This window comes from Lissotriton vulgaris, chromosome 2_1 (assembly GCF_964263255.1).
Source record: "Lissotriton vulgaris chromosome 2_1, aLisVul1.2, whole genome shotgun sequence".
Taxonomy (NCBI): domain Eukaryota; kingdom Metazoa; phylum Chordata; class Amphibia; order Caudata; family Salamandridae; genus Lissotriton; species Lissotriton vulgaris.
In genome coordinates this window covers 1172622295-1172641425 of record NC_141687.1, presented here as the reverse complement: position 1 = coordinate 1172641425, position 19131 = coordinate 1172622295, and the positions used below count along the sequence as shown (strand labels likewise).

Genomic DNA, 19131 nt, shown 5'->3' with positions numbered 1-19131 from the left:
TAAAATGTTCACTCAGTATTTTTTATGTTGATGCCTCTTTTATGGCTCTGGCTGAATAATGATATTTTGAATTGAAGTTGAATTGACTCCATCAATTAAAGCTATACACTGTCCCTCGAGCAGCTTTTAGATTTGCTAATTAACCAAGTGCACATGTTTTCATGTTTTTTAGGTAGCAGACAACCTGGCAAGAGGGCTTGTTTCTTCTATTGCTGTCTTCATCTACACAGGACAGGAGACCACCCCCCTTGACTTCCAGCCAGAGGCAGATGAAGGTCAGCATTATAATTCTGGAGTTGTTGTTCTTTATCCTTTTTTGTTGAAAATAAAAGACGCCAATAAAAATTGAAAGCGATTATGAATGTTGTTCCTAATTGATCCCGCCCACTTCAAAACTGAGGTTATTCAAACCCCATCTACTGGTGGAGGAGGATTCGTTTGCTTATTCATTTCCTCTTCCCTGATGGTGTTGCACTCTTTCTGCCAAATCAGACCACTTGCAAGGTGCCCAAGAGCCCAGATTGACAACTGTGTAGAGCAGTACTCTCATGTGGAATTCTGAGCTGCAAAATTATAAGAGGTCCAATGTTCCTGCTTTGGGACTTACTGGCTGCACGAACAACAACCCAGATTTTACCAAATGAAATCCCCAGAAACGAAAATCACTGCAACCCATCTCTCACTCATTATCTCTTCAAATTCAATCGGAGGCATAACAACAAACGTATTGAGAGCATAACTGTGGCCTTGACGCATGACAAAAAAAACTCCCCAAATAGGCCACACAATAAACACACACCGTTTAATTTATTGTATTCCCCGAGTAGCATGCTGCCTATCCTCACGCGTGCTTTGGTTCCTCATTAGGAGTATTAGGTACTGTATAAACACATGAATGATGCAAAACAATATACTCAAACCCTACTGCACAGCGAACCCACAATAATGATAATGCAGAGCTAGCCAAATGACTATCGGCATAACCTATACCTGCCACCATTTATTAACACGCATGTAACTTATATCGCTGACTCAAAGCTGTGATTTAAATTCTGATCAAGGCACCAATGAATGTTTGCAGAAAGGTTGAAATTCTGAGTCGTGCATCAAAATTATGCAATTTTTTCCTGACAGATATCCCCAGGAAACGTATCAGGATAAAAGATATGAAAACATTGAAAACAAATAGAAACTGGTGCTGTAAACACATTGTCCTCTTGTTAGGCTCAATTTTAAGGTAATGTAGTCAGGAGAAGTTAAGTATGTCTTCCATATAATATCCCACACTAGGTTAGCGGTAATTACCATGTGCACGAATTATAGCCTAAACTAAAACATAACCTGACATCTTGGCCATAGTCTACAAATATTTCTTTGTGCTTCTAATATCAAGATATTCATACAGATCCCTAATAAAACACTTGGTTTCCTGCCGAGCATATTATGAAACAATCATCATGCTGTTTATGCGTTTGCTTTCAAATCTAAACAATCCCTTCATTATTGCTCCTCCCTCCTGCTGGAAGTACTCCAATTTAGAAACGCTCGGTGGAGGGAGGGGTGTGAGGGAGATGTCCCTTCCCTTTTCTGCTTCCTCCGTTTGGAATATAATCCATCGTGACCTGTACAAAACAGAAGACCTTTCAATGGGTAAGAAGGCTCTTCAAATGAATCTGTTTGATTATTTTGTTATCTTCTAATGTTGCTAGTCAAGTCCATGCCAAGATGCCTTCGAGCGTTCATTGCATTTTATAAGTAACATCTCAACTCCACTCTTTTCTTGCATGTGCAAGTTTTCACTATGCTTAATCAGTGCCCTTGGGCCCTAAACAAAGGACTAGTGGCAACTTAAGAAGAAATTGGGCAGAAGTGATTGGTTGTGGCTCTTGGCCTTTGATGATGGAGCATTGCCATGTGAACAGAAACATTGGGGGAGTGTAAGGGCCACCTACACTATTTCATATGGCACTCCAGGTGGAGGGAACAACTCCTTCTACAAAGGTTCTGGTGGTGTAACCAGTATGATGTATGAGAAATCAGTGTTCATAAACTGTTCATGATAATGTATTTATTTGAAGAATCACATATTGTATTCATAGCGACTTCATTCAAAAGAACATGTAAATTCATCATATTCCAAAATATCCAATTGCACTAATGGTATTCCTATGCATTTCGGGACAAAGTCCCTTCATCAGGGGACAGTTGGCAATCTGTAAGTTAAAATTCACAAAATCTGGAAGTGTAAGAACCTCCACGAGAGAAGTACATAAATGCAAATGACACTGTGAAAAGAAACTTAAAACTGCGACCTGCCGATTTAGTGAAATGGTAACATGAAGAGTCAGCAAAGTGGAAGAATAGTAAGCGATAAGGCAAATAACAAAACAACAGAATATGGCAGTGGGTGCGTGCGGGAAAATAAGGCAAGTGAGTGCTAGAGCGTAATCCAAACGGGAGGTGTTCGGGAAAATGTCCAAAAGTCTCAGAATGAAAAGCGGCGTGCAAAGAATGTAGAATAGCGTTATCCAAAATGAGTCGTGGTGACAGCATGATGTTGTTGTTGGTCGGTAAAGAATCTAAAATAAATAGTGCACCCCGTGAAGTTCGTGAATTATTATCCTAACATGTCTCAGGTACGGTGGTGAAATCTTACCGGCGTAGTCTCAAACGATCTGATTCATGCGGTGCAGCGGGTGAAAATTCCGGGTACGAGACACGGAAGTAAATAGTAGGAGTGAGCGTTGTGCAGTAGGGAAGTTAGAAACAACCAAAGGACTACAGTAGACGGAGCGGGGTGAGGAGGAAGGTTAGAAACAAACAAAGGGCTATAGTGAATGGGAAGTCGGCAAGAAAACCCAAAGGAGTGTAGTAGGGATGTAAACGGACAAAGTATGATACTAAACAAATGAATAGTTTGTGCAGGGTAAACGACTGGTATGCAGGGAAACCGATATAACAGTACAACAAAACAAAGAGTAGAAGTAAAGAACAGACACATAAGAGCGGCCATCTTAGGTAGGGAAAAAACGAGTCAAGGCAGTGAGGTAAAGGAAGAAAGTGTAAATAACCAGAGGAGAAGTTAAGTGTCATAGCCAGATTTGTAATGAGGGTAAAAGGGGGAAGGGGTGAAAACAGTATGGAAGTAGAAGAATAGAAACAGATAAAAGGAGCGGGCAGGTTGGACACGAATGAAATGTAAACAGAGTATATATAAAGAACATCAGAATTAAAGAAAAAAGCTGTATTCAATGTGGTCATTGAGACCTTTCGGCTGGCAGGTATCAAGTCTTTTCATCCAACAATTTCTCTTTGTAAGTTTTTTTTTGTTATCAACGCCTGATCTCAGAGGTACAATCTCCAAAACAAGGAACCGTAGTTGGCTGACATTGTGGTGATGTGCGGTAAAGTGGGCAGCTAAAGGTGCTTTGGTGGTCTTATTCCTTATGGTACTCTTGTGTTCCGTCAAGCAAACTTTTATTTTTCTCTCAGTTTTTCCTACATACGGGAGTCCGCATGGGCATTTGAGAAGAAAGACGACATTTGTGGAGTCACATGTGGCATTGGTCATGAGTTTGATATTTTTGCCTGACCCCATTGCATTGTCATGTGAGACATAGCAAAGGTGATCTGTGGATGGACTGATAGATTGCTCAACCATGATAAGCTTTAATGTTCGGATGGAAATGTGCTTGGCATGGTAAGAGACATGCACTCCTGCCTTGAGTGGCCGCCTGCACTGTTATCTGGATCTCTTATGCTGATTTTTTTTTGACATCTGCAAACATTGATAATGCACGTGCATCATGACATAGACTTCTCTCACGGATTGCAGTCTTGTTGGACAGGGAAGGGTGCCCAAGCACTACCTTCAAAGTGGTGGGATTCTACTGCCTTAATCAAGAGTTAAGCGGTACAAGTGCTTTGGTGGGATTATACCATATAATAATCAGTAGGAGCGAACAGGTCATTTTTCCTTTGTGCCACTGGTTTGTGGCCAACAAGCTCACTTACCTTTTTAAAGTTCCGCTGCTGTATGATTAACATACCCTTGGCCTACATCAGGTAGATGTAGAGAGCGCTGAATGTATGTGTGCCTTGGAAGGGTACAATACAGAGGTAGAACACTAGTGTGCAGTACATATGGGATTAGTGTAGGTGATGAATGTACGTTATGCCTACAAGGAATACATTTCATTTTATTTCACGCAGCTTTATTCAATCATTATGAACAGATCATAAAAGCAAAGGAATACATATAAAAATATATAGATCAATAAATATTCTTATATACATGGGGCTTTTAAAAAATACATTGCGACCCAACATTGCCTAAAATTGGTGCCTCAGAATTGGCAGTATAAACAATTTCCTTGCCTCAGAATATTTTTGACAAAATAGTAGGATATGCAGCTCTGTCTGCGCCACAAGGTTGTTACAGGGGCGGAGATCAAGATCTGCTAGCCTATCTTCTTTTGTGGATATCCCAGGGGTAACAGGATCATGTTTAATCTGAAGCGCAGTAGAATAAATCTGTGCTGAGCGTTGTTGATCCGTGCTAAGTAACGGAAACCATCTCCTGGTATTAATGGGACCAAGTCATACGCAATAGAAGAGTGATGGATCTGTTTTTTTCCCTGCGGGCGTATTCTACTCTTTGGGAATATAGATCTTTTAACCATTTCTTCATGACCCCCTTATAGGAGTCCGGGTCCTGAAAGAGTTTTTCCATCCCTATAGCCTTCAGTACAGTTTCTACATGATTTAACCACCCAATTCTTTTGTAATAATCTAGGTTGTAGCATTCTCTTATAATAGTTTTTGTCAAGTCTACCATTGTTCTTTGCCAAATGGATAGCCACAAAAGGACCCAGCCTTACATTACATGAAAGATGTGCTGTGCAGTACTTATGCAATTAAACACATGTGATGGGTGTGTGTGTGCTTGTCAGAATTACAGTACATGAAGGGTGAAGTGTTGTGCAGCACGCACATGGCAAATCTGTGAGTGCTGGCAGTGTGTGTGTTTGCAAATAACATACCCTGGAACAATAGAGAGAGGCTGTAGTACTGAACTGTGGTCACAGATTGAATGTGTGTGCTGAATGTATGTCTGTCTGTAGTGGCATAATGCATGGAGGTAACAGTACTGAAGACTATGTATGCTGTGAAAGTACAAGTAGTGCAAGCATACCTGCAATGGTACAGTGCATAGAGGACCCTGTGTTCCATTTTCAAAGCTGAGGCCTGCCTGGTGAAGACCTGAAGAGCGGAGACAGATTTAAGTATTTCTGCATTTCTGTGAGCTGAGTGGGACACACACTGGAGAAAGAGCCTCCACTTTATTCTTCAAAACGTTGCTCTTTGATTAAATGATAGGTCAAAAGGAAGGTGACTATACACATCTCAAGAAAAAGATGGGGCAGATGAGTAAATCATAAAAAGAGGGCTGGGGCAGAATTACACTTTTGATGCACATATCACTTTGGCTTGTAGCGTCATGCCCAGCCTAGGAACCCAGCATGGACTACACCACACACGGAGCTGAATATTGCATGTCTTTATTCGTGTGTGAATACCTGCAAACCCTACATTCTAAAACAAGCTTTCATTACATCACAGCTCTATGGAGTCTCTTTGAAGCAGAAAGAGTGCTGTCATAAAACTTGCAACACTACGTCTCCCAATATGATAAATAAAAACTAAATTTTTACAAATTAGTGTGTGTGTGTGTGTATATATATATATATATATATATATATATATATATATATATTACCTACTGGCGATAGCCAGTAGGTATATATAGTTAGGATTTTTTTCCTATGGGATTTTTGAAAATTCTATGTCGAATAACTTTGGCGTTTGAGGACAGACTTGGCTGAAATTTTCAGGAAAATGGAACATTTTGTTTCCAAGCAGCCCCTGAAAATTTGGGGGGGTTTCGTCAAGGGGGGGCCGAGAAAAAAGGGGGGTCCCAAAACGTGTTTTTCCCATGCAATTTTCCATAGGGCGGTTGGCCTCACTTTTAGCCTGAACGGCTGAATGGATTTACACCAAACTTGGCAAAATTGTAGGGACTGGTAGCCCGATGTGCCTTTGCTATGTCTCAAGATATAGGCTCCAGTGGTTTTTACGAAAATTAACTTTGAAAAATATATATTGGGCTACATTGGGCTATATATATGTTGGAGCCCAAATGTAGCCCAATGTAGCCCAATGTAGCCCAATGTAGCCCAAAGATGGCCACCAGAGACAAAAAAAACAAATGTAGCCCAAATATCAGCCAGATGTAGCCCAACTATAGCCCAATGACAGAATGTCCCAGAGAGTTCTAAAGAACAACTAGAGTGCTAACAGTCCTGCTTATTACAAAGGTATGGCACACCTGAAGCCATCTTGATTGGAATAAAGTGGTAACTCTTAAAACATTTAATTTAAAAAGGAACAAAATGAGGGGGTTCATTTTGCCATAGAAAGTATGATTAGCGAATATATGACGAAATCCCGCATACCATCAGTCCGCAAAAAAAATCCTGCATGTACTATTAGGCCGCAAATTAAAATAACGAAAACTTTTAGAACGAATATGCCTTTAGCATACACTAAACAACTAAACTACCCTAAACCCTAAAACACTACCCCTAAACCCTAAAACACTACCCCCAGCATGGCCCTACGCTACACAAACAGTACAACACTACCCTAAATCCTAAAACACTACCCCCAGCATGACCCTACACTACACAAACACTACAACACTACCCTAAACCCTAAAACACTACCCCCAGCATGACCCTACACTACGCAAACACTACAACACTACCCAAAACCCTAAAACACTACACCCCAGCATGACCCTACACTACGCAAACACTACAACACTACCCTAAACCCTAAAACACTACCCCCAGCATGACCCTACACTACACAAACACTACAACACAACCCTAAACCCTAAAACACTACCCCCAGCATGACCCTACACTACGCAACCACTACAACACAACCCTAAACCCTAAAACACTACCCCCAGCATGACCCTACACTACGCAAACACTACAACACTACCCTAAACCCTAAAACACTACCCCCAGCATGACCCTACACTACGCAAACACTACAACACTACCCAAAACCCTAAAACACTACACCCCAGCATGACCCTACACTACGCAAACACTACAACACTACCCTAAACCCTAAAACACTACCCCCAGCATGACCCTACACTACGCAAACACTACAACACTACCCTAAACCCTAAAACACTACCCCCAGCATGACCCTACACTACGCAAACACTACAACACTACCCAAAACCCTAAAACACTACCCCCAGCATGACCCTACACTACGCAAACACTACAACACTACCCAAAACCCTAAAACACTACCCCCCAGCATGACCCTACACTACGCAAACACTACAACACTACCCAAAACCTTAAAACACTACCCCCAGCATGACCCTACACTACGCAAACACTACAACACTACCCAAAACCCTAAAACACTACCCCCAGCATGACCCTACACTACGCAAACACTACAACACTACCCAAAACCCTAAAACACTACACCCCAGCATGACCCTACACTACGCAAACACTACAACACTACCCAACACCCTAAAACACTACACCCCAGCATGACCCTACACTACGCAAACACTACAACACTACCCAAAACCCTAAAACACTACCCCCAGCATGACCCTACACTACGCAAACACTACAACACTACCCAAAACCCTAAAACACTACCCCCAGCATGACCCTACACTACGCAAACACTACAACACTACCCTAAACCCTAAAATACTACACCCCAGCATGACTCTACACTACGCAAACACTACAACACTACCTAAAACCCTAAAACACTACCCCCAGCATGACCCTACACTACGCAAACACTACAACACTATCCTAAACCCTAAAACACTACGCCCAGCATGACCCTACACTACGCAAACACTACAACACTACCCTAAACCCTAAAACACTAGCCCCAGCATGACCCTACACTACGCAAACACTACAACACAACCCTAAACCCTAAAACACTACCCCCAGCATGACCCTACACTACGCAAACACTACAACACTACCCTAAACCCTAAAACACTACCCCCAGCATGACCCTACACTACGCAAACACTACAACACAACCCTAAACCCTAAAACACTACCCCCAGCATGACCCTACACTAAACAACCACCACAACTCTACACTACACTAACACAACACTACACTACACAACACTACACTACACTACACAATCACTAACCCACGAAAAAATTAACACAAACCCACTTACCTCTCTCGTCATCGTGGTTTTCACAACGCAAATGCATTTACCATACATGCCTTTAAAACGTAATTCTTTGTAAAGGCATGCGCGATAAATGCACATGCGTTTTGAAAAAATGCGGGATAATGGTATGCGAGGTCAATGACCTTGCGGGATAATGGTATGCGGACTGAAAGTCTGCGGGATAAAAAATGCGGGAAAATGGCTGCAAACCATGATTAGCAGCAGACTTCCTTGGTGAGCACTAGCTTTACTACAGTGATCTAATGAGCAACTAGAGTGCTAACATTCAGAATTTATGGCAAATGTGTGACACATCTGAATGCCTTCTTGATAAAACCAAAGTAAACAAGCATTGAAAATGCAATAGATCTCGCCCTCGTTTAAGTTAAAGCCATTCTGTTTGTAATGAGGTGGCTTTTTAGCTTTGCTTTTATTAGTGTTTTTAAAACTTTCATGTAAATAACATGCATATGTATGCATATATGTATATGTATGCATGCATTTATATTTATATAGATATGCAGATTATATATGTTTATATATGTATATTACCTAGTGGCGATAGCCAGTGGGTATATATAGTTAGGATTTTTTCTCTATGGGATTTCTGAAAATTCTATGTCTAATAACTTTAGCGTTTGTGGACGGAATTGGCTGACATTTTCAGGAAAATGGCACAGTTTGTTTCTGAGCAGCCCCTGAAAACTTGGGGGGGTTTCGTCAAGGGGGGGCCGAGAAAAAAGGGGGGTCCCAAAACGCGTTTTTCCCATTCATTTTTCCATAGGGCGGTTGGACTCACTTTTAGCTCGAACGGCTGAATAGATTTACATGAAACTTGGCAAAATTGTAGATATGGTTTTCCCGACGTGCCTTTGCTATGTCTCAATATATGTGCTCCAGTGGATTTTGAGAAATTAACGTTTAAAAAAATATATATATCTGTGACAGCGCTCCGGTTAGCGCCCCGGTTCGCGTACCTGACGCGTAACGGAACTTCGCGAAGCGAAGCTGATTGGCTCTCCGGTGTCTGTCAACATTCTAAACAGTCCGGGGCGGCCGCCATCTTGTCTCTCGGTACGATCGAGAGACAAGATGTGGTGAAAAATGAAGGGGGAAATGAAGGAAAGGGGGCAAGGTAGACCACTCCTGACCCCCTAGGATTGGTGAGGGGGATATTAAAGTGCCCCGCGGGGCAATAAATAAAAAAAAATTTTTTTTGCGATTTTACGCCGTAGAGGCGCGTCCCGGTACGCGAACCGGGCAGCGAACCGGGCAGCTCACTGGGCAGCTAACCGGGCAGCTAACCGGCAGCGTAGCTGTCAACATTGTAAACAGTCCGGAGCGGCCGCCATCTTGTCTCTCGGTAAGTTCGAGAGACAAGATGTGGTGAAAAAAGAAGGGGGAAATGAAGGAAAGGGGCAAGGTAAACCCCTCCTGACCCCCTAGGATTGATGAGGGGGATATTAAAGTCCCCCGCGATTTTTCGCGGTAGAGGCGCTTCCCGGTACGCGAACCAGGCAGCTAACCGGCAGCGTAACGGGAGTCCGCCATCTTGTGTTTTTGGAGCGTCCGGTTCGCGTACCGGGTAGCGTCCTGGTAAGCATAACAAGGGGAAAACCAAGAGAAACAGTAAAAAAAAAATTAAGGGAATAGATTTCCAGCAAACTTGGCAAAATTGTAGGGACTGTTTGTTTGATGTGCCTTTGCAAGGCCTCAAGATATGTGCACGTGTGGATTTTGTCTAATTAAGGTTAAAAAAAATATATATATCTGTAAGCGTGCTCCGGCACGCTTACGTTACGGGTTTTGTTTGCGCTGCAGAGCCGATACGTCACGGTTATGCGACGCGTCATGAGGCGTCTCACGTGGCTACGTGATACGTCACGTAATAAAGAATATATTTTACAGCTATAGATATTAGCTTTTAAAAAACCAATGAAATTCACTGAAAAAACCATAGGTTATAGACCATATATAGTTAGGAATTTGCATTTACAAAACCTTGAAAATTCACTGAAAAAACCATAGGTTAGAGACCATATATAGTTAGCTGGACATTTTATTGACATAAAACCAATGAAATTCCATATATAGTTAGTTGCACTAACTATATATCGCGCACCCGCAATCCACTGCTGATGATGTCACATATTACATCATTCATGACATGGTCAGTGACATCACTGATGACATCACTGATGACATCTCAAATGACATCACTGATGACATCACTGATGACATCTCAAATGACATCACTGATGACATCATGACACACCAATACCAGTTACTACATACGCACTCACTGATTCCTACGTCTACACACACATTCACTCATTCACCCATACAATCACTCATACATACAGTCACTCATTATTACAACACTATCATATGCACTCATACACCTATGCAGACACTCACACACTGCCACTCATCCATGGAGTTACTCACACACCTAGTCAGTCCTGTAAAGAATCAATCACACTTCCATTTCCTCATCTATACAGTTAAACACAGAACACTATACTTCAGTGACATCACTGATGACATCACTGATGACATCTCAAATGACATCACTGATGACATCTCAAATGACATCACTGATGACATCATGACACACCAATACCAGTTACTACATACGCACTCACTGATTCCTACGTCTACACACACATTCACTCATTCACCCATACAATCACTCATACATACAGTCACTCATTATTACAACACTATCATATGCACTCATACACCTAGTCAGTCCTGTGAAGAATCAATCACACTTCGATTTCCTCATCTATACAGTTAAACACAGAACACCATACTTTTCACACATATACTAACACATACTTACTCTCTTATACAATCACTGATACAAGTACACATTGATATGCACAGAGTCACACACCTCCCAGCCAGCCATACACACACTCAGTCTTCCATACATCGACTCATTCTTAAATATGTAAAACATATTTAAACTTTACAAAAACACACAGACACTAGAAGATGTCATCAGTGATGTCATTTGAGATGTCATCAGTGATGTCATCAGTGATGTCATTTGAGATGTCATCAGTGATGTCACTGACCATGTCATGAATGATGTAATATGTGACATCATCAGCAGTGGATTGCGGGTGCGCGATATATAGTTAGTGCAACTAACTATATATGGAATTTCATTGGTTTTATGTCAATAAAATGTCCAGCTAACTATATATGGTCTCTAACCTATGGTTTTTTCAGTGAATATATATATATATATACGACATCAGGATGGATTGAAAGCCCTGGAACATTACTTGAACAAATGCCACCCTCATTCAGTGGCACACAATAAGATGCTGGTGGACATGACCAGAATGTGCCTCGAACAGAACTTCTTTATCTTCAATGGCGCTATCTATCATCAAGTAAGAGGTGTGGCGATGGGGGCCTGTTTCTCACCAAGCTACGCGTGTCTACACGTAGGGCTATGGGAGGAACAGGTCCTTGTCGGTCAGCACCATGACATTGTTTCCAACAATATTGTACTTTACTTGCGTTACATTGATGATATTTTTTTGATTTGGAGGGGGGACATTGAAAATGCCAAGGCTTTTGTAGAGTTAATCAATGTCAACTCGGTTAATCTTAACTTTACATCAAGTATTAGTTCTGCTTCCATTTGTTTTCTGGATGTTGAAGTCTTTGTATCTAATAAGACCTTAGGTACTAGACTATACAGGAACCCGAGTGCTGGTAATACAATCTTACATTCCAATAGCCAGCACCCTGCACATCTGATTCGGAGTATTCCCTTTGGGGAAATGCTCCGCATCAGGAGAATCTGCAGCACTGATGCTGAATGTGTGGCTGCACAGGGAGCTTGCAGACTACGTTTCCTTGACAGAGGCTATTCCAACACTTGCCTAGTCAAAGCCATCCAATGATCCAATTCTGTCAGCAGACAGGAGGCCCTTGTTCCTAGGGTAAGAAATACCACTATAAATAGCCAGACAGGAGGAGAATCAGCAAATATTTGCCCACAAGTTATTTTAACTTTTAATCGTCAACACGGGGCATTGCGAAAAATCCTTTATAAAAACTGGAATCTGGCTCAAAGTGATCCAGTTATTGGACACAATCTTAACAGCAAACCAGAAGTCACTTTTCGCAGATCTCCATCAATGGCAAGGGCACTAGTGAGCAATACCCTGGAACCTATAACCTCCACCACTTGGGGGGGGCACTGAGGAAGGGCTTCAAGACCTGTCCCCAATGTAAAGCCTGCCGATTTGGCAGCAACAGGACCCATTTTCAGAGTCCCTTCCGTGAACGCCCCACAGCCATCTCCAAGTGGCTAACCTGCAAATCGGAGTTTGTCATCTATGTGTTGGAGTGTCCGTGTGGCCTACAATACGTAGGTAGTACTAAACTACCTGCCCACAAACGGATACTCCAACACATACGTGCAATCTCAGGCCACGACCAAAACTATCCAGTGGCTAGGCATTTCCAGGACAAACATCAGGGCTCACCCGATCAACTCCGGTATTTTTTAATTGACGCAGTTGAGGTTTCAAGAAGGGGAGGTGACCGTGAGGCCAAACTCTGTCTTCTTGAGACCAGATATATACTGGAGTTAAACACCAAGAATCCTAATGGATTAAATGATCGGGAAGATCTTTACACATGTATCTGAATGAATTCATAATTATGCCCTCATAGATTTTTATATGTCTTGCTACTGTTTGGTTTAACTTTGAGTCGAATGAATTTTTCTGAATTGTTGTGATGATGTGGTGCTTCACTTGATTACTTTTTTAAACAAATTTATGAAAAGATAATGTCGAAACTTGTTTTTTAACATGAAACTTTTGCACTTATAATGAGCAGCTTTCACTTGCACTTTATACAAAAAAAAGAAAAAAATCTTCTTTCACTTTTTGCACTTTATTAGACTCGGCACATGTTCTCATCGTGGAGTGTGAGTAATGGCAGGGAAGCGGCAGGAGACATTTACATGCCAACCCACTGTGGATTTATTTTTTTGTTAATTTTGGGAGCTGCAAGATACCCGCTGGGATTGTTATGTCACAACACTACAAGTCACAGAATTCCCGGAGGCCTGCATGGGCGGGGCCTAATTGACAAAGTGGTGGTGTCAAATTTCTTGTTTGACTCCTTTGAAGACAGTGAGTGTTAGAAATGGGTGTCTCTAGTTGGCAGTGGCTGGCCACAGTCCAAGTAGGGACCCTTCTTCCTAAGTCAGAGCAAGGGGGCTACACCCTTTGATAACCCCTGCTCAACCCTGTGGTAGCGTAGCACGAGCAGCTAGACTTATCTCAGAGGCAGTGTGTAAAGCATTTATGATCATACACAGTAACACAGTGAAGGACACTACAAAGGGACACCACAAAAGTAGTTATCAAAAATAAGTATCTTTATATATAGACTTAACACAAGACCAATAACGGTAAAAAGCGACAATACTGGAAAAGGGGGGTACTCTTGAAAAGCTGGAAAAAGAGTTCAAGGTCTTCAAATAGGGGTTCAGTTCAAAGCAGGGGTCTCTGCTACCCTTTTACTTACAAAGTACCTGGATTTCGTAGCACAACAAGCAAAATGTCACAAACTAGCTGTAGCGATGATTTTCCCCATGCTAGGCCAGTGATGTGTTGAATCCTTGCCACAAAGGAGGATGATGCGCTGGTCTGCGGGTGCATGCGGGACCCAGCGACTATTCAAGCTAGGCTAGCGATGCGTTGAATCCTTGCCGCGAGGGAGGATGATGGGCTGATGCTTTTACGTGTGCGATCTTGTTGCGATGAAAGAAAATGGTGCCCCGCAAGGGAGCGATGATCCGGGTGCGAAGCGAGGAAAATGGCGGACTCACAGCGCCCGCTCTGCGATTTCGTGATGTGGTGATCTCGATGCGATGATGCAGGGTTAACGAGCCTTTGACAAGCCCGCAAACGTGCGATGCGATGATCTTGGGGGTTAACAAGCACTTTGTGGCCCGCAAGCGTGCAATGATCTTGGGTTTGCGAGCTCTCTGCAGCAGCAGCGCAATGATTTTTCTTACGCACTTCAGCTGCAGTGGCTCGCAAACGGGCGTTAGCAACGATTTCAGCACTCTGAAGGACTGGGTTCTGCTAAGACCCAGCGGTACCAGGGATTACACCTAAAACCTTCGTGGGTAACCTGTTCCGGCGTACAAATGACAGAGACACGGGACACTTCCTTCGGCGTCAAAGATTCGAGGTTTATTACTGCAGGGAACACAGAAGTCACAAGAAGTACAACGTGTGTAGGTTCGAGGAGACTGCTTCGAATTGCTACTGTGGGTCGCTCCTTTTATACAGTTTTTCCTCATAGGTTAACATGGTACACAAAGGTTTACAACTCGGTTCCCATCATAAAGACCATAAGGGATTACTTTCATGTATTCAAGGCCCGGAACATAAGTACGGAAACGTTTGGTGGTTCCCAACTGTAAAAACCCATCTTCCCACCATTAGTACATTCCAATCAGCAGTAAACAGAGTGAGGAAGGGACAGAAACAGGTGCAGAGGAAGACAGAAACAGTGGGGAGATCGGAAAGGGTGTAAAAGGGGTGGTATCGGGAAACACGAGCTACAGGCATCAAAGGGTCGTGCCTAATGAGATGCACACCTTAGACAATAGAGCGGCACGGCAAGATGAGCCTCGAGCGGGGCCATCTGCCTTACAGTGTCATCCCCCTCATCATAAAGACATTTTCAAAGGAAACGTGTCTTCCGCAAGAGTTTGGGATTCCCAGGGTCGCAAAGCGGACAGCGTCCGTTCGCTGGCTACTTGAGGGCAAGAGACAAAATGGATGCTGCATCTAAGATGGAACCCGTGGGCTCGTATGTAGAAACCCACGAAACAAACGAACGGTTTAGGCTAGCACAGCGAAAACGCGTACACCCACTAAACTCGTCATTTGCGGTTCATAGATACCAGACTCAACCATATTCGTACGAGTCCAAAACACCACTTACGATCGTCACGGAACCTCAGACGCTCCTTTTGCCCTCATGTAGGCAAGCACTAGTCGGAATCATACTCGATATTCATCAGACCATCCAGATGCTGCTGCAACATAATTCTATCCATCTGAGCTCCTTTGGTAACAGGCGGCTGTCTTATACACGTCGTAGCACAGAGGCCACATAAGGCAGGACCACACTGCACACAAAGGCAACACGTGAACAGGAATGCTACAACAGCCCCGATGATCATCAGAATCTTCCAACCCCAAGTCGACATTAGGCCCCAAAACCACCCAAGTAGCGTCCAATCCCCTACGTCCACGTGTATGGACTCGGAGATCTTATGCAACTTCGAAATGGCTTGATAGACAGTCGGAGCGTTATCTGGAATGAAAATACAGCAGCTCGAATGGATCACCTTACATACTCCACCTCGATCTGCTAAAACAACGTCTAAAACCATACGGTTTTGTAACGTCATAAGCCTATCCGCCTGAAGTTCTGCTGTAATGTTGCCAAGGGCACTGGCAGTGATATTAGCTGTCGATTCCACCACTCGGGTCAACTGTCTCAGGTTCCTACTATTGACCATAGGTCCCCAAAACGGAAAGAAACCCTTGAAAAAGTCTCCTGCCTCTTGACCGGTAGTGTCCTCTTCGCTAATCACGCCCCTCACAATTCGAGTCTTGTGGTAATCGGAGGCGACTGTAAAAGTCGGTGGCAACAAATTTGCAATGTAACATGTGCCCGCAAAGTCAGAGGGCAACCATGTGTACGCACGATCATGACAAACAAAGTACGTACCCTTGGCAGTCAGAAACACACGTCTCGGAGCAAGCACTCTCTCCAAGATGTGCTCTCGGTCTTCGGCCACGACCTTTTAGACAGAAATTACCAAGGTGGGGTACGAGCCATATTGGAGACGAGCTTCTAAGCTGTCTTTCACCCACGAGCGCACTATACTCAGCCTCACTCAGATCCCTATAGGCTTGCACCTCTTCCTCTGGGATGAGCGACGGCTCATAGATATCCCTATCTAAATCAGCGATCGCTATAGCCAAAGGCTTGTGGTACGGACCGGGACCAAAGTGCGGAGGACATGGCTCTCGATTGGGGTAGGAATCTAGTGCACTTCGAAACATTGTTTGGAATGCTCGAGCTGAACCCTGGGAACTATAAGGAAGGACCAAGTACGGAATCCCCTTATCGGTGGTATGTGGCATCAACCCACACACCCAACAATTGGTAGTGTTAACCACCAACTGATGTTGATGAAGGAGCTGAATGAAGGAATTGTTCATGAATTCCGCACGTCTTGCCTGCTCGTGTTGGGGTAAGATGTGGAAGGAATGAGGAGAAACAGTGGAGGTAGTTTTAGGTTCAGGAGAAGGGGTAGGTGAGGCAGAAGGCAAAAACGTCAATATCAGGTAATACACCCCACCCACCAATAGCGAAGAAACAGTTAGGAACAGAAGGAACACTTGAAACATGAAGCATTTGGTACGGGTAATTTTCTGCAACTTGAATCTTTGGGCCTGAGCTCTTTCCAAATCCATCAGCTTAGAGAACGGCATCCTCTAAAACCGTCCACAACGTCTCTTGACGCACTTCGTTCTGTGTAGCAGTAGTCAATCCCCAGGAGTTCCCAGGAACCAATGGCCTTTAACCTAGTGTCAAGACCTACTAACCAGAAGGAAGTACACGCGCGGCCCTACGGTTCACCCGGATGTAAGGTATTTCTATTTACAAATATATACAAAATCTCCTAGCTGTGGAAGCAAAACACATGTATGGAAACAAACTCACAATATTTACAAAAACCAAAATCATACGAGTGTGTTCAGACTGAATGGTATCAATGGGGTAATGTGGATGTCAAAAGGGGGAAAGCAAAAAGCTTTTTTATTTGTCCTTGGGATTGGATCGCAGAAAGTATCGGTTTTTCCCGGGACGGGTCTGTTCATCAAACAACTGATCCGATGGTGGGACAGAGTTCTGCTGATCAGTCAATTGTTCAGATCTTGAGTTTTTCGATGGTAAGGGTTCAACAATGTCTTTCTGCTGCACTGAGGGCTCTCCAACAAGCTGAGCGTCGCTGAAAGGGACGAAAGTCTGTGCAGTTTCTGTTTCTGATGAAGCAATGTCTTTCCTCACCCACGAGTCTGCTGATAAAGGTATAGGTACCTTTTTGGTGTGGGTGGCATGCACCCAATGTTTACGTCCTTCCAAACGAACTGCAGTCCTCGTGGCGAGTAACACCTGGTAGGGTCTAGTAAAGCGGGGTTCAAGATTTCTTTTTCTTCCAAAATTACGAGTCACCACCCAGTCTCTGGGCTGGAGCTGGTGGCCTGGACCCTCCGTCTGCGTCGGCAGTGCTTCAAAGACCTGTTGGTGAATTAACCTCAGTTTAGCAGTCAGATCATGCAGATAATCGATCAACATTGGGTACTCAAGATCAGAAAACACACTCGGTCTAGTGACCCCCCCAAACTTTTGCAGGACGGCCGAACACTATTTCATAGGGACTGAGCCCTACTCGGGAGTGTACAGTCGCCCTTGTTGACAACAGAGCTAGAGGCAAAGCGTCAGGCCAGGAAAGACCAGTTGTAGCCTGAATCTTCGCCAGCTTCAATTTAAGCGTGCCATTGTAACCTTCAACCAAACCCGCTGACTGAGGATGATTGGCGCTATGGAATTTTTGAGTAATTCCAAGGCCCTTACACACATTCTTCATCACACTCCCCACAAACTCACTTCCGTTATCAGACCATACAATCCGTGGCATTCCATACCGAGGAAAGTATTCCTTCAGTAGGATTTTCGCAGTGGACAAAGCAGTATTATCTTTGAGAGGGTAGGCTTCAATCCATCGGGAGAATGCGCAAACCACAACTAAAACGTATTACAGGTTATTGCATCGCTCCATATGGATGAAGTCTAGCTGAATTACTTCGAAGGGACATGAAGGGGGAGCAAAATGGCCAGGAGGTGTAGGGGTTCCTTTTCCAGGGTTGTACATCATACATATCATACAATTCTTAACCAATCTCTCAGCACATTTAGTAATACCGTCATTCTTCCATACAGGGGACAACAACTTGCAGATACCTTTCGCACTAAAATGTGCTAACCCGTGTGCCATCGTCACAACAGCTAGTACATACGCATCTGGCAACATCCATCTCTTATGCTCCGATAAATCGATCCAACAACCATTCGCATCCAACTTTCCCGTACTCTCTTTCCACTTCGTCTTTTCAGGTTCGGTGGCCTCATTCTGTATGGCTTTCACTCTCTCGATAGTATCCTCGCACATACCAGTCTCTGCAGGCCACCTTACCGAACTCGTCACATACATTCTCGTGCTAAGGTTCCTGGCAGTCTCCTTAGCAGTCTCATCCGCAAACGCATTCCCACGGCCAACATCATCCGTCACCTTACAATGCGCACTACATTTAACAATCGCCACCTGCTCAGGCAATGTAAGTGCATCCAGAAGATCATTCACAAGCTGTCCATGCTGAATCTTAGTGCCATGCGACGTCATAAAACCTCTCTCTCGCCACAATCGTCCAAAACTATGTGCGACGCCAAAAGCATATTGGCTGTCGGTAAACACATTCACCCGTTTCCCTTTCGACAACACACACGCTCTAGTCAAGGCAATCAGCTCTGCCACCTGGGCAGAATTCTGATTCAATCTCGCAGCTTCCACAACCGTACTCAATGTCACTACAGCATACGCAGTCGTTACATCACCATTTGGCAACTTAAAACACGACCCATCCACATACAAAGTCCCATCGGGATTTTCCAAA

The 19131-nt window shown here is 43.6% G+C and overlaps 1 protein-coding gene across 1 annotated transcript in view; it reads left to right on the top strand.

Moving 5' to 3' along the window:
• The window catches only part of KCNJ1 (potassium inwardly rectifying channel subfamily J member 1), a 670653-nt gene that overhangs the window by 517393 nt on the left and 134129 nt on the right, over positions 1 to 19131 (top strand). Inside the window, exon 2 of the mRNA XM_086956882.1 lies at positions 173 to 275. Coding sequence (XP_086813008.1) covers positions 270 to 275 — 6 coding nt within the window. The 5' untranslated portion in view covers positions 173 to 269. The remainder of the gene's footprint in view (positions 1 to 172; positions 276 to 19131) is intronic.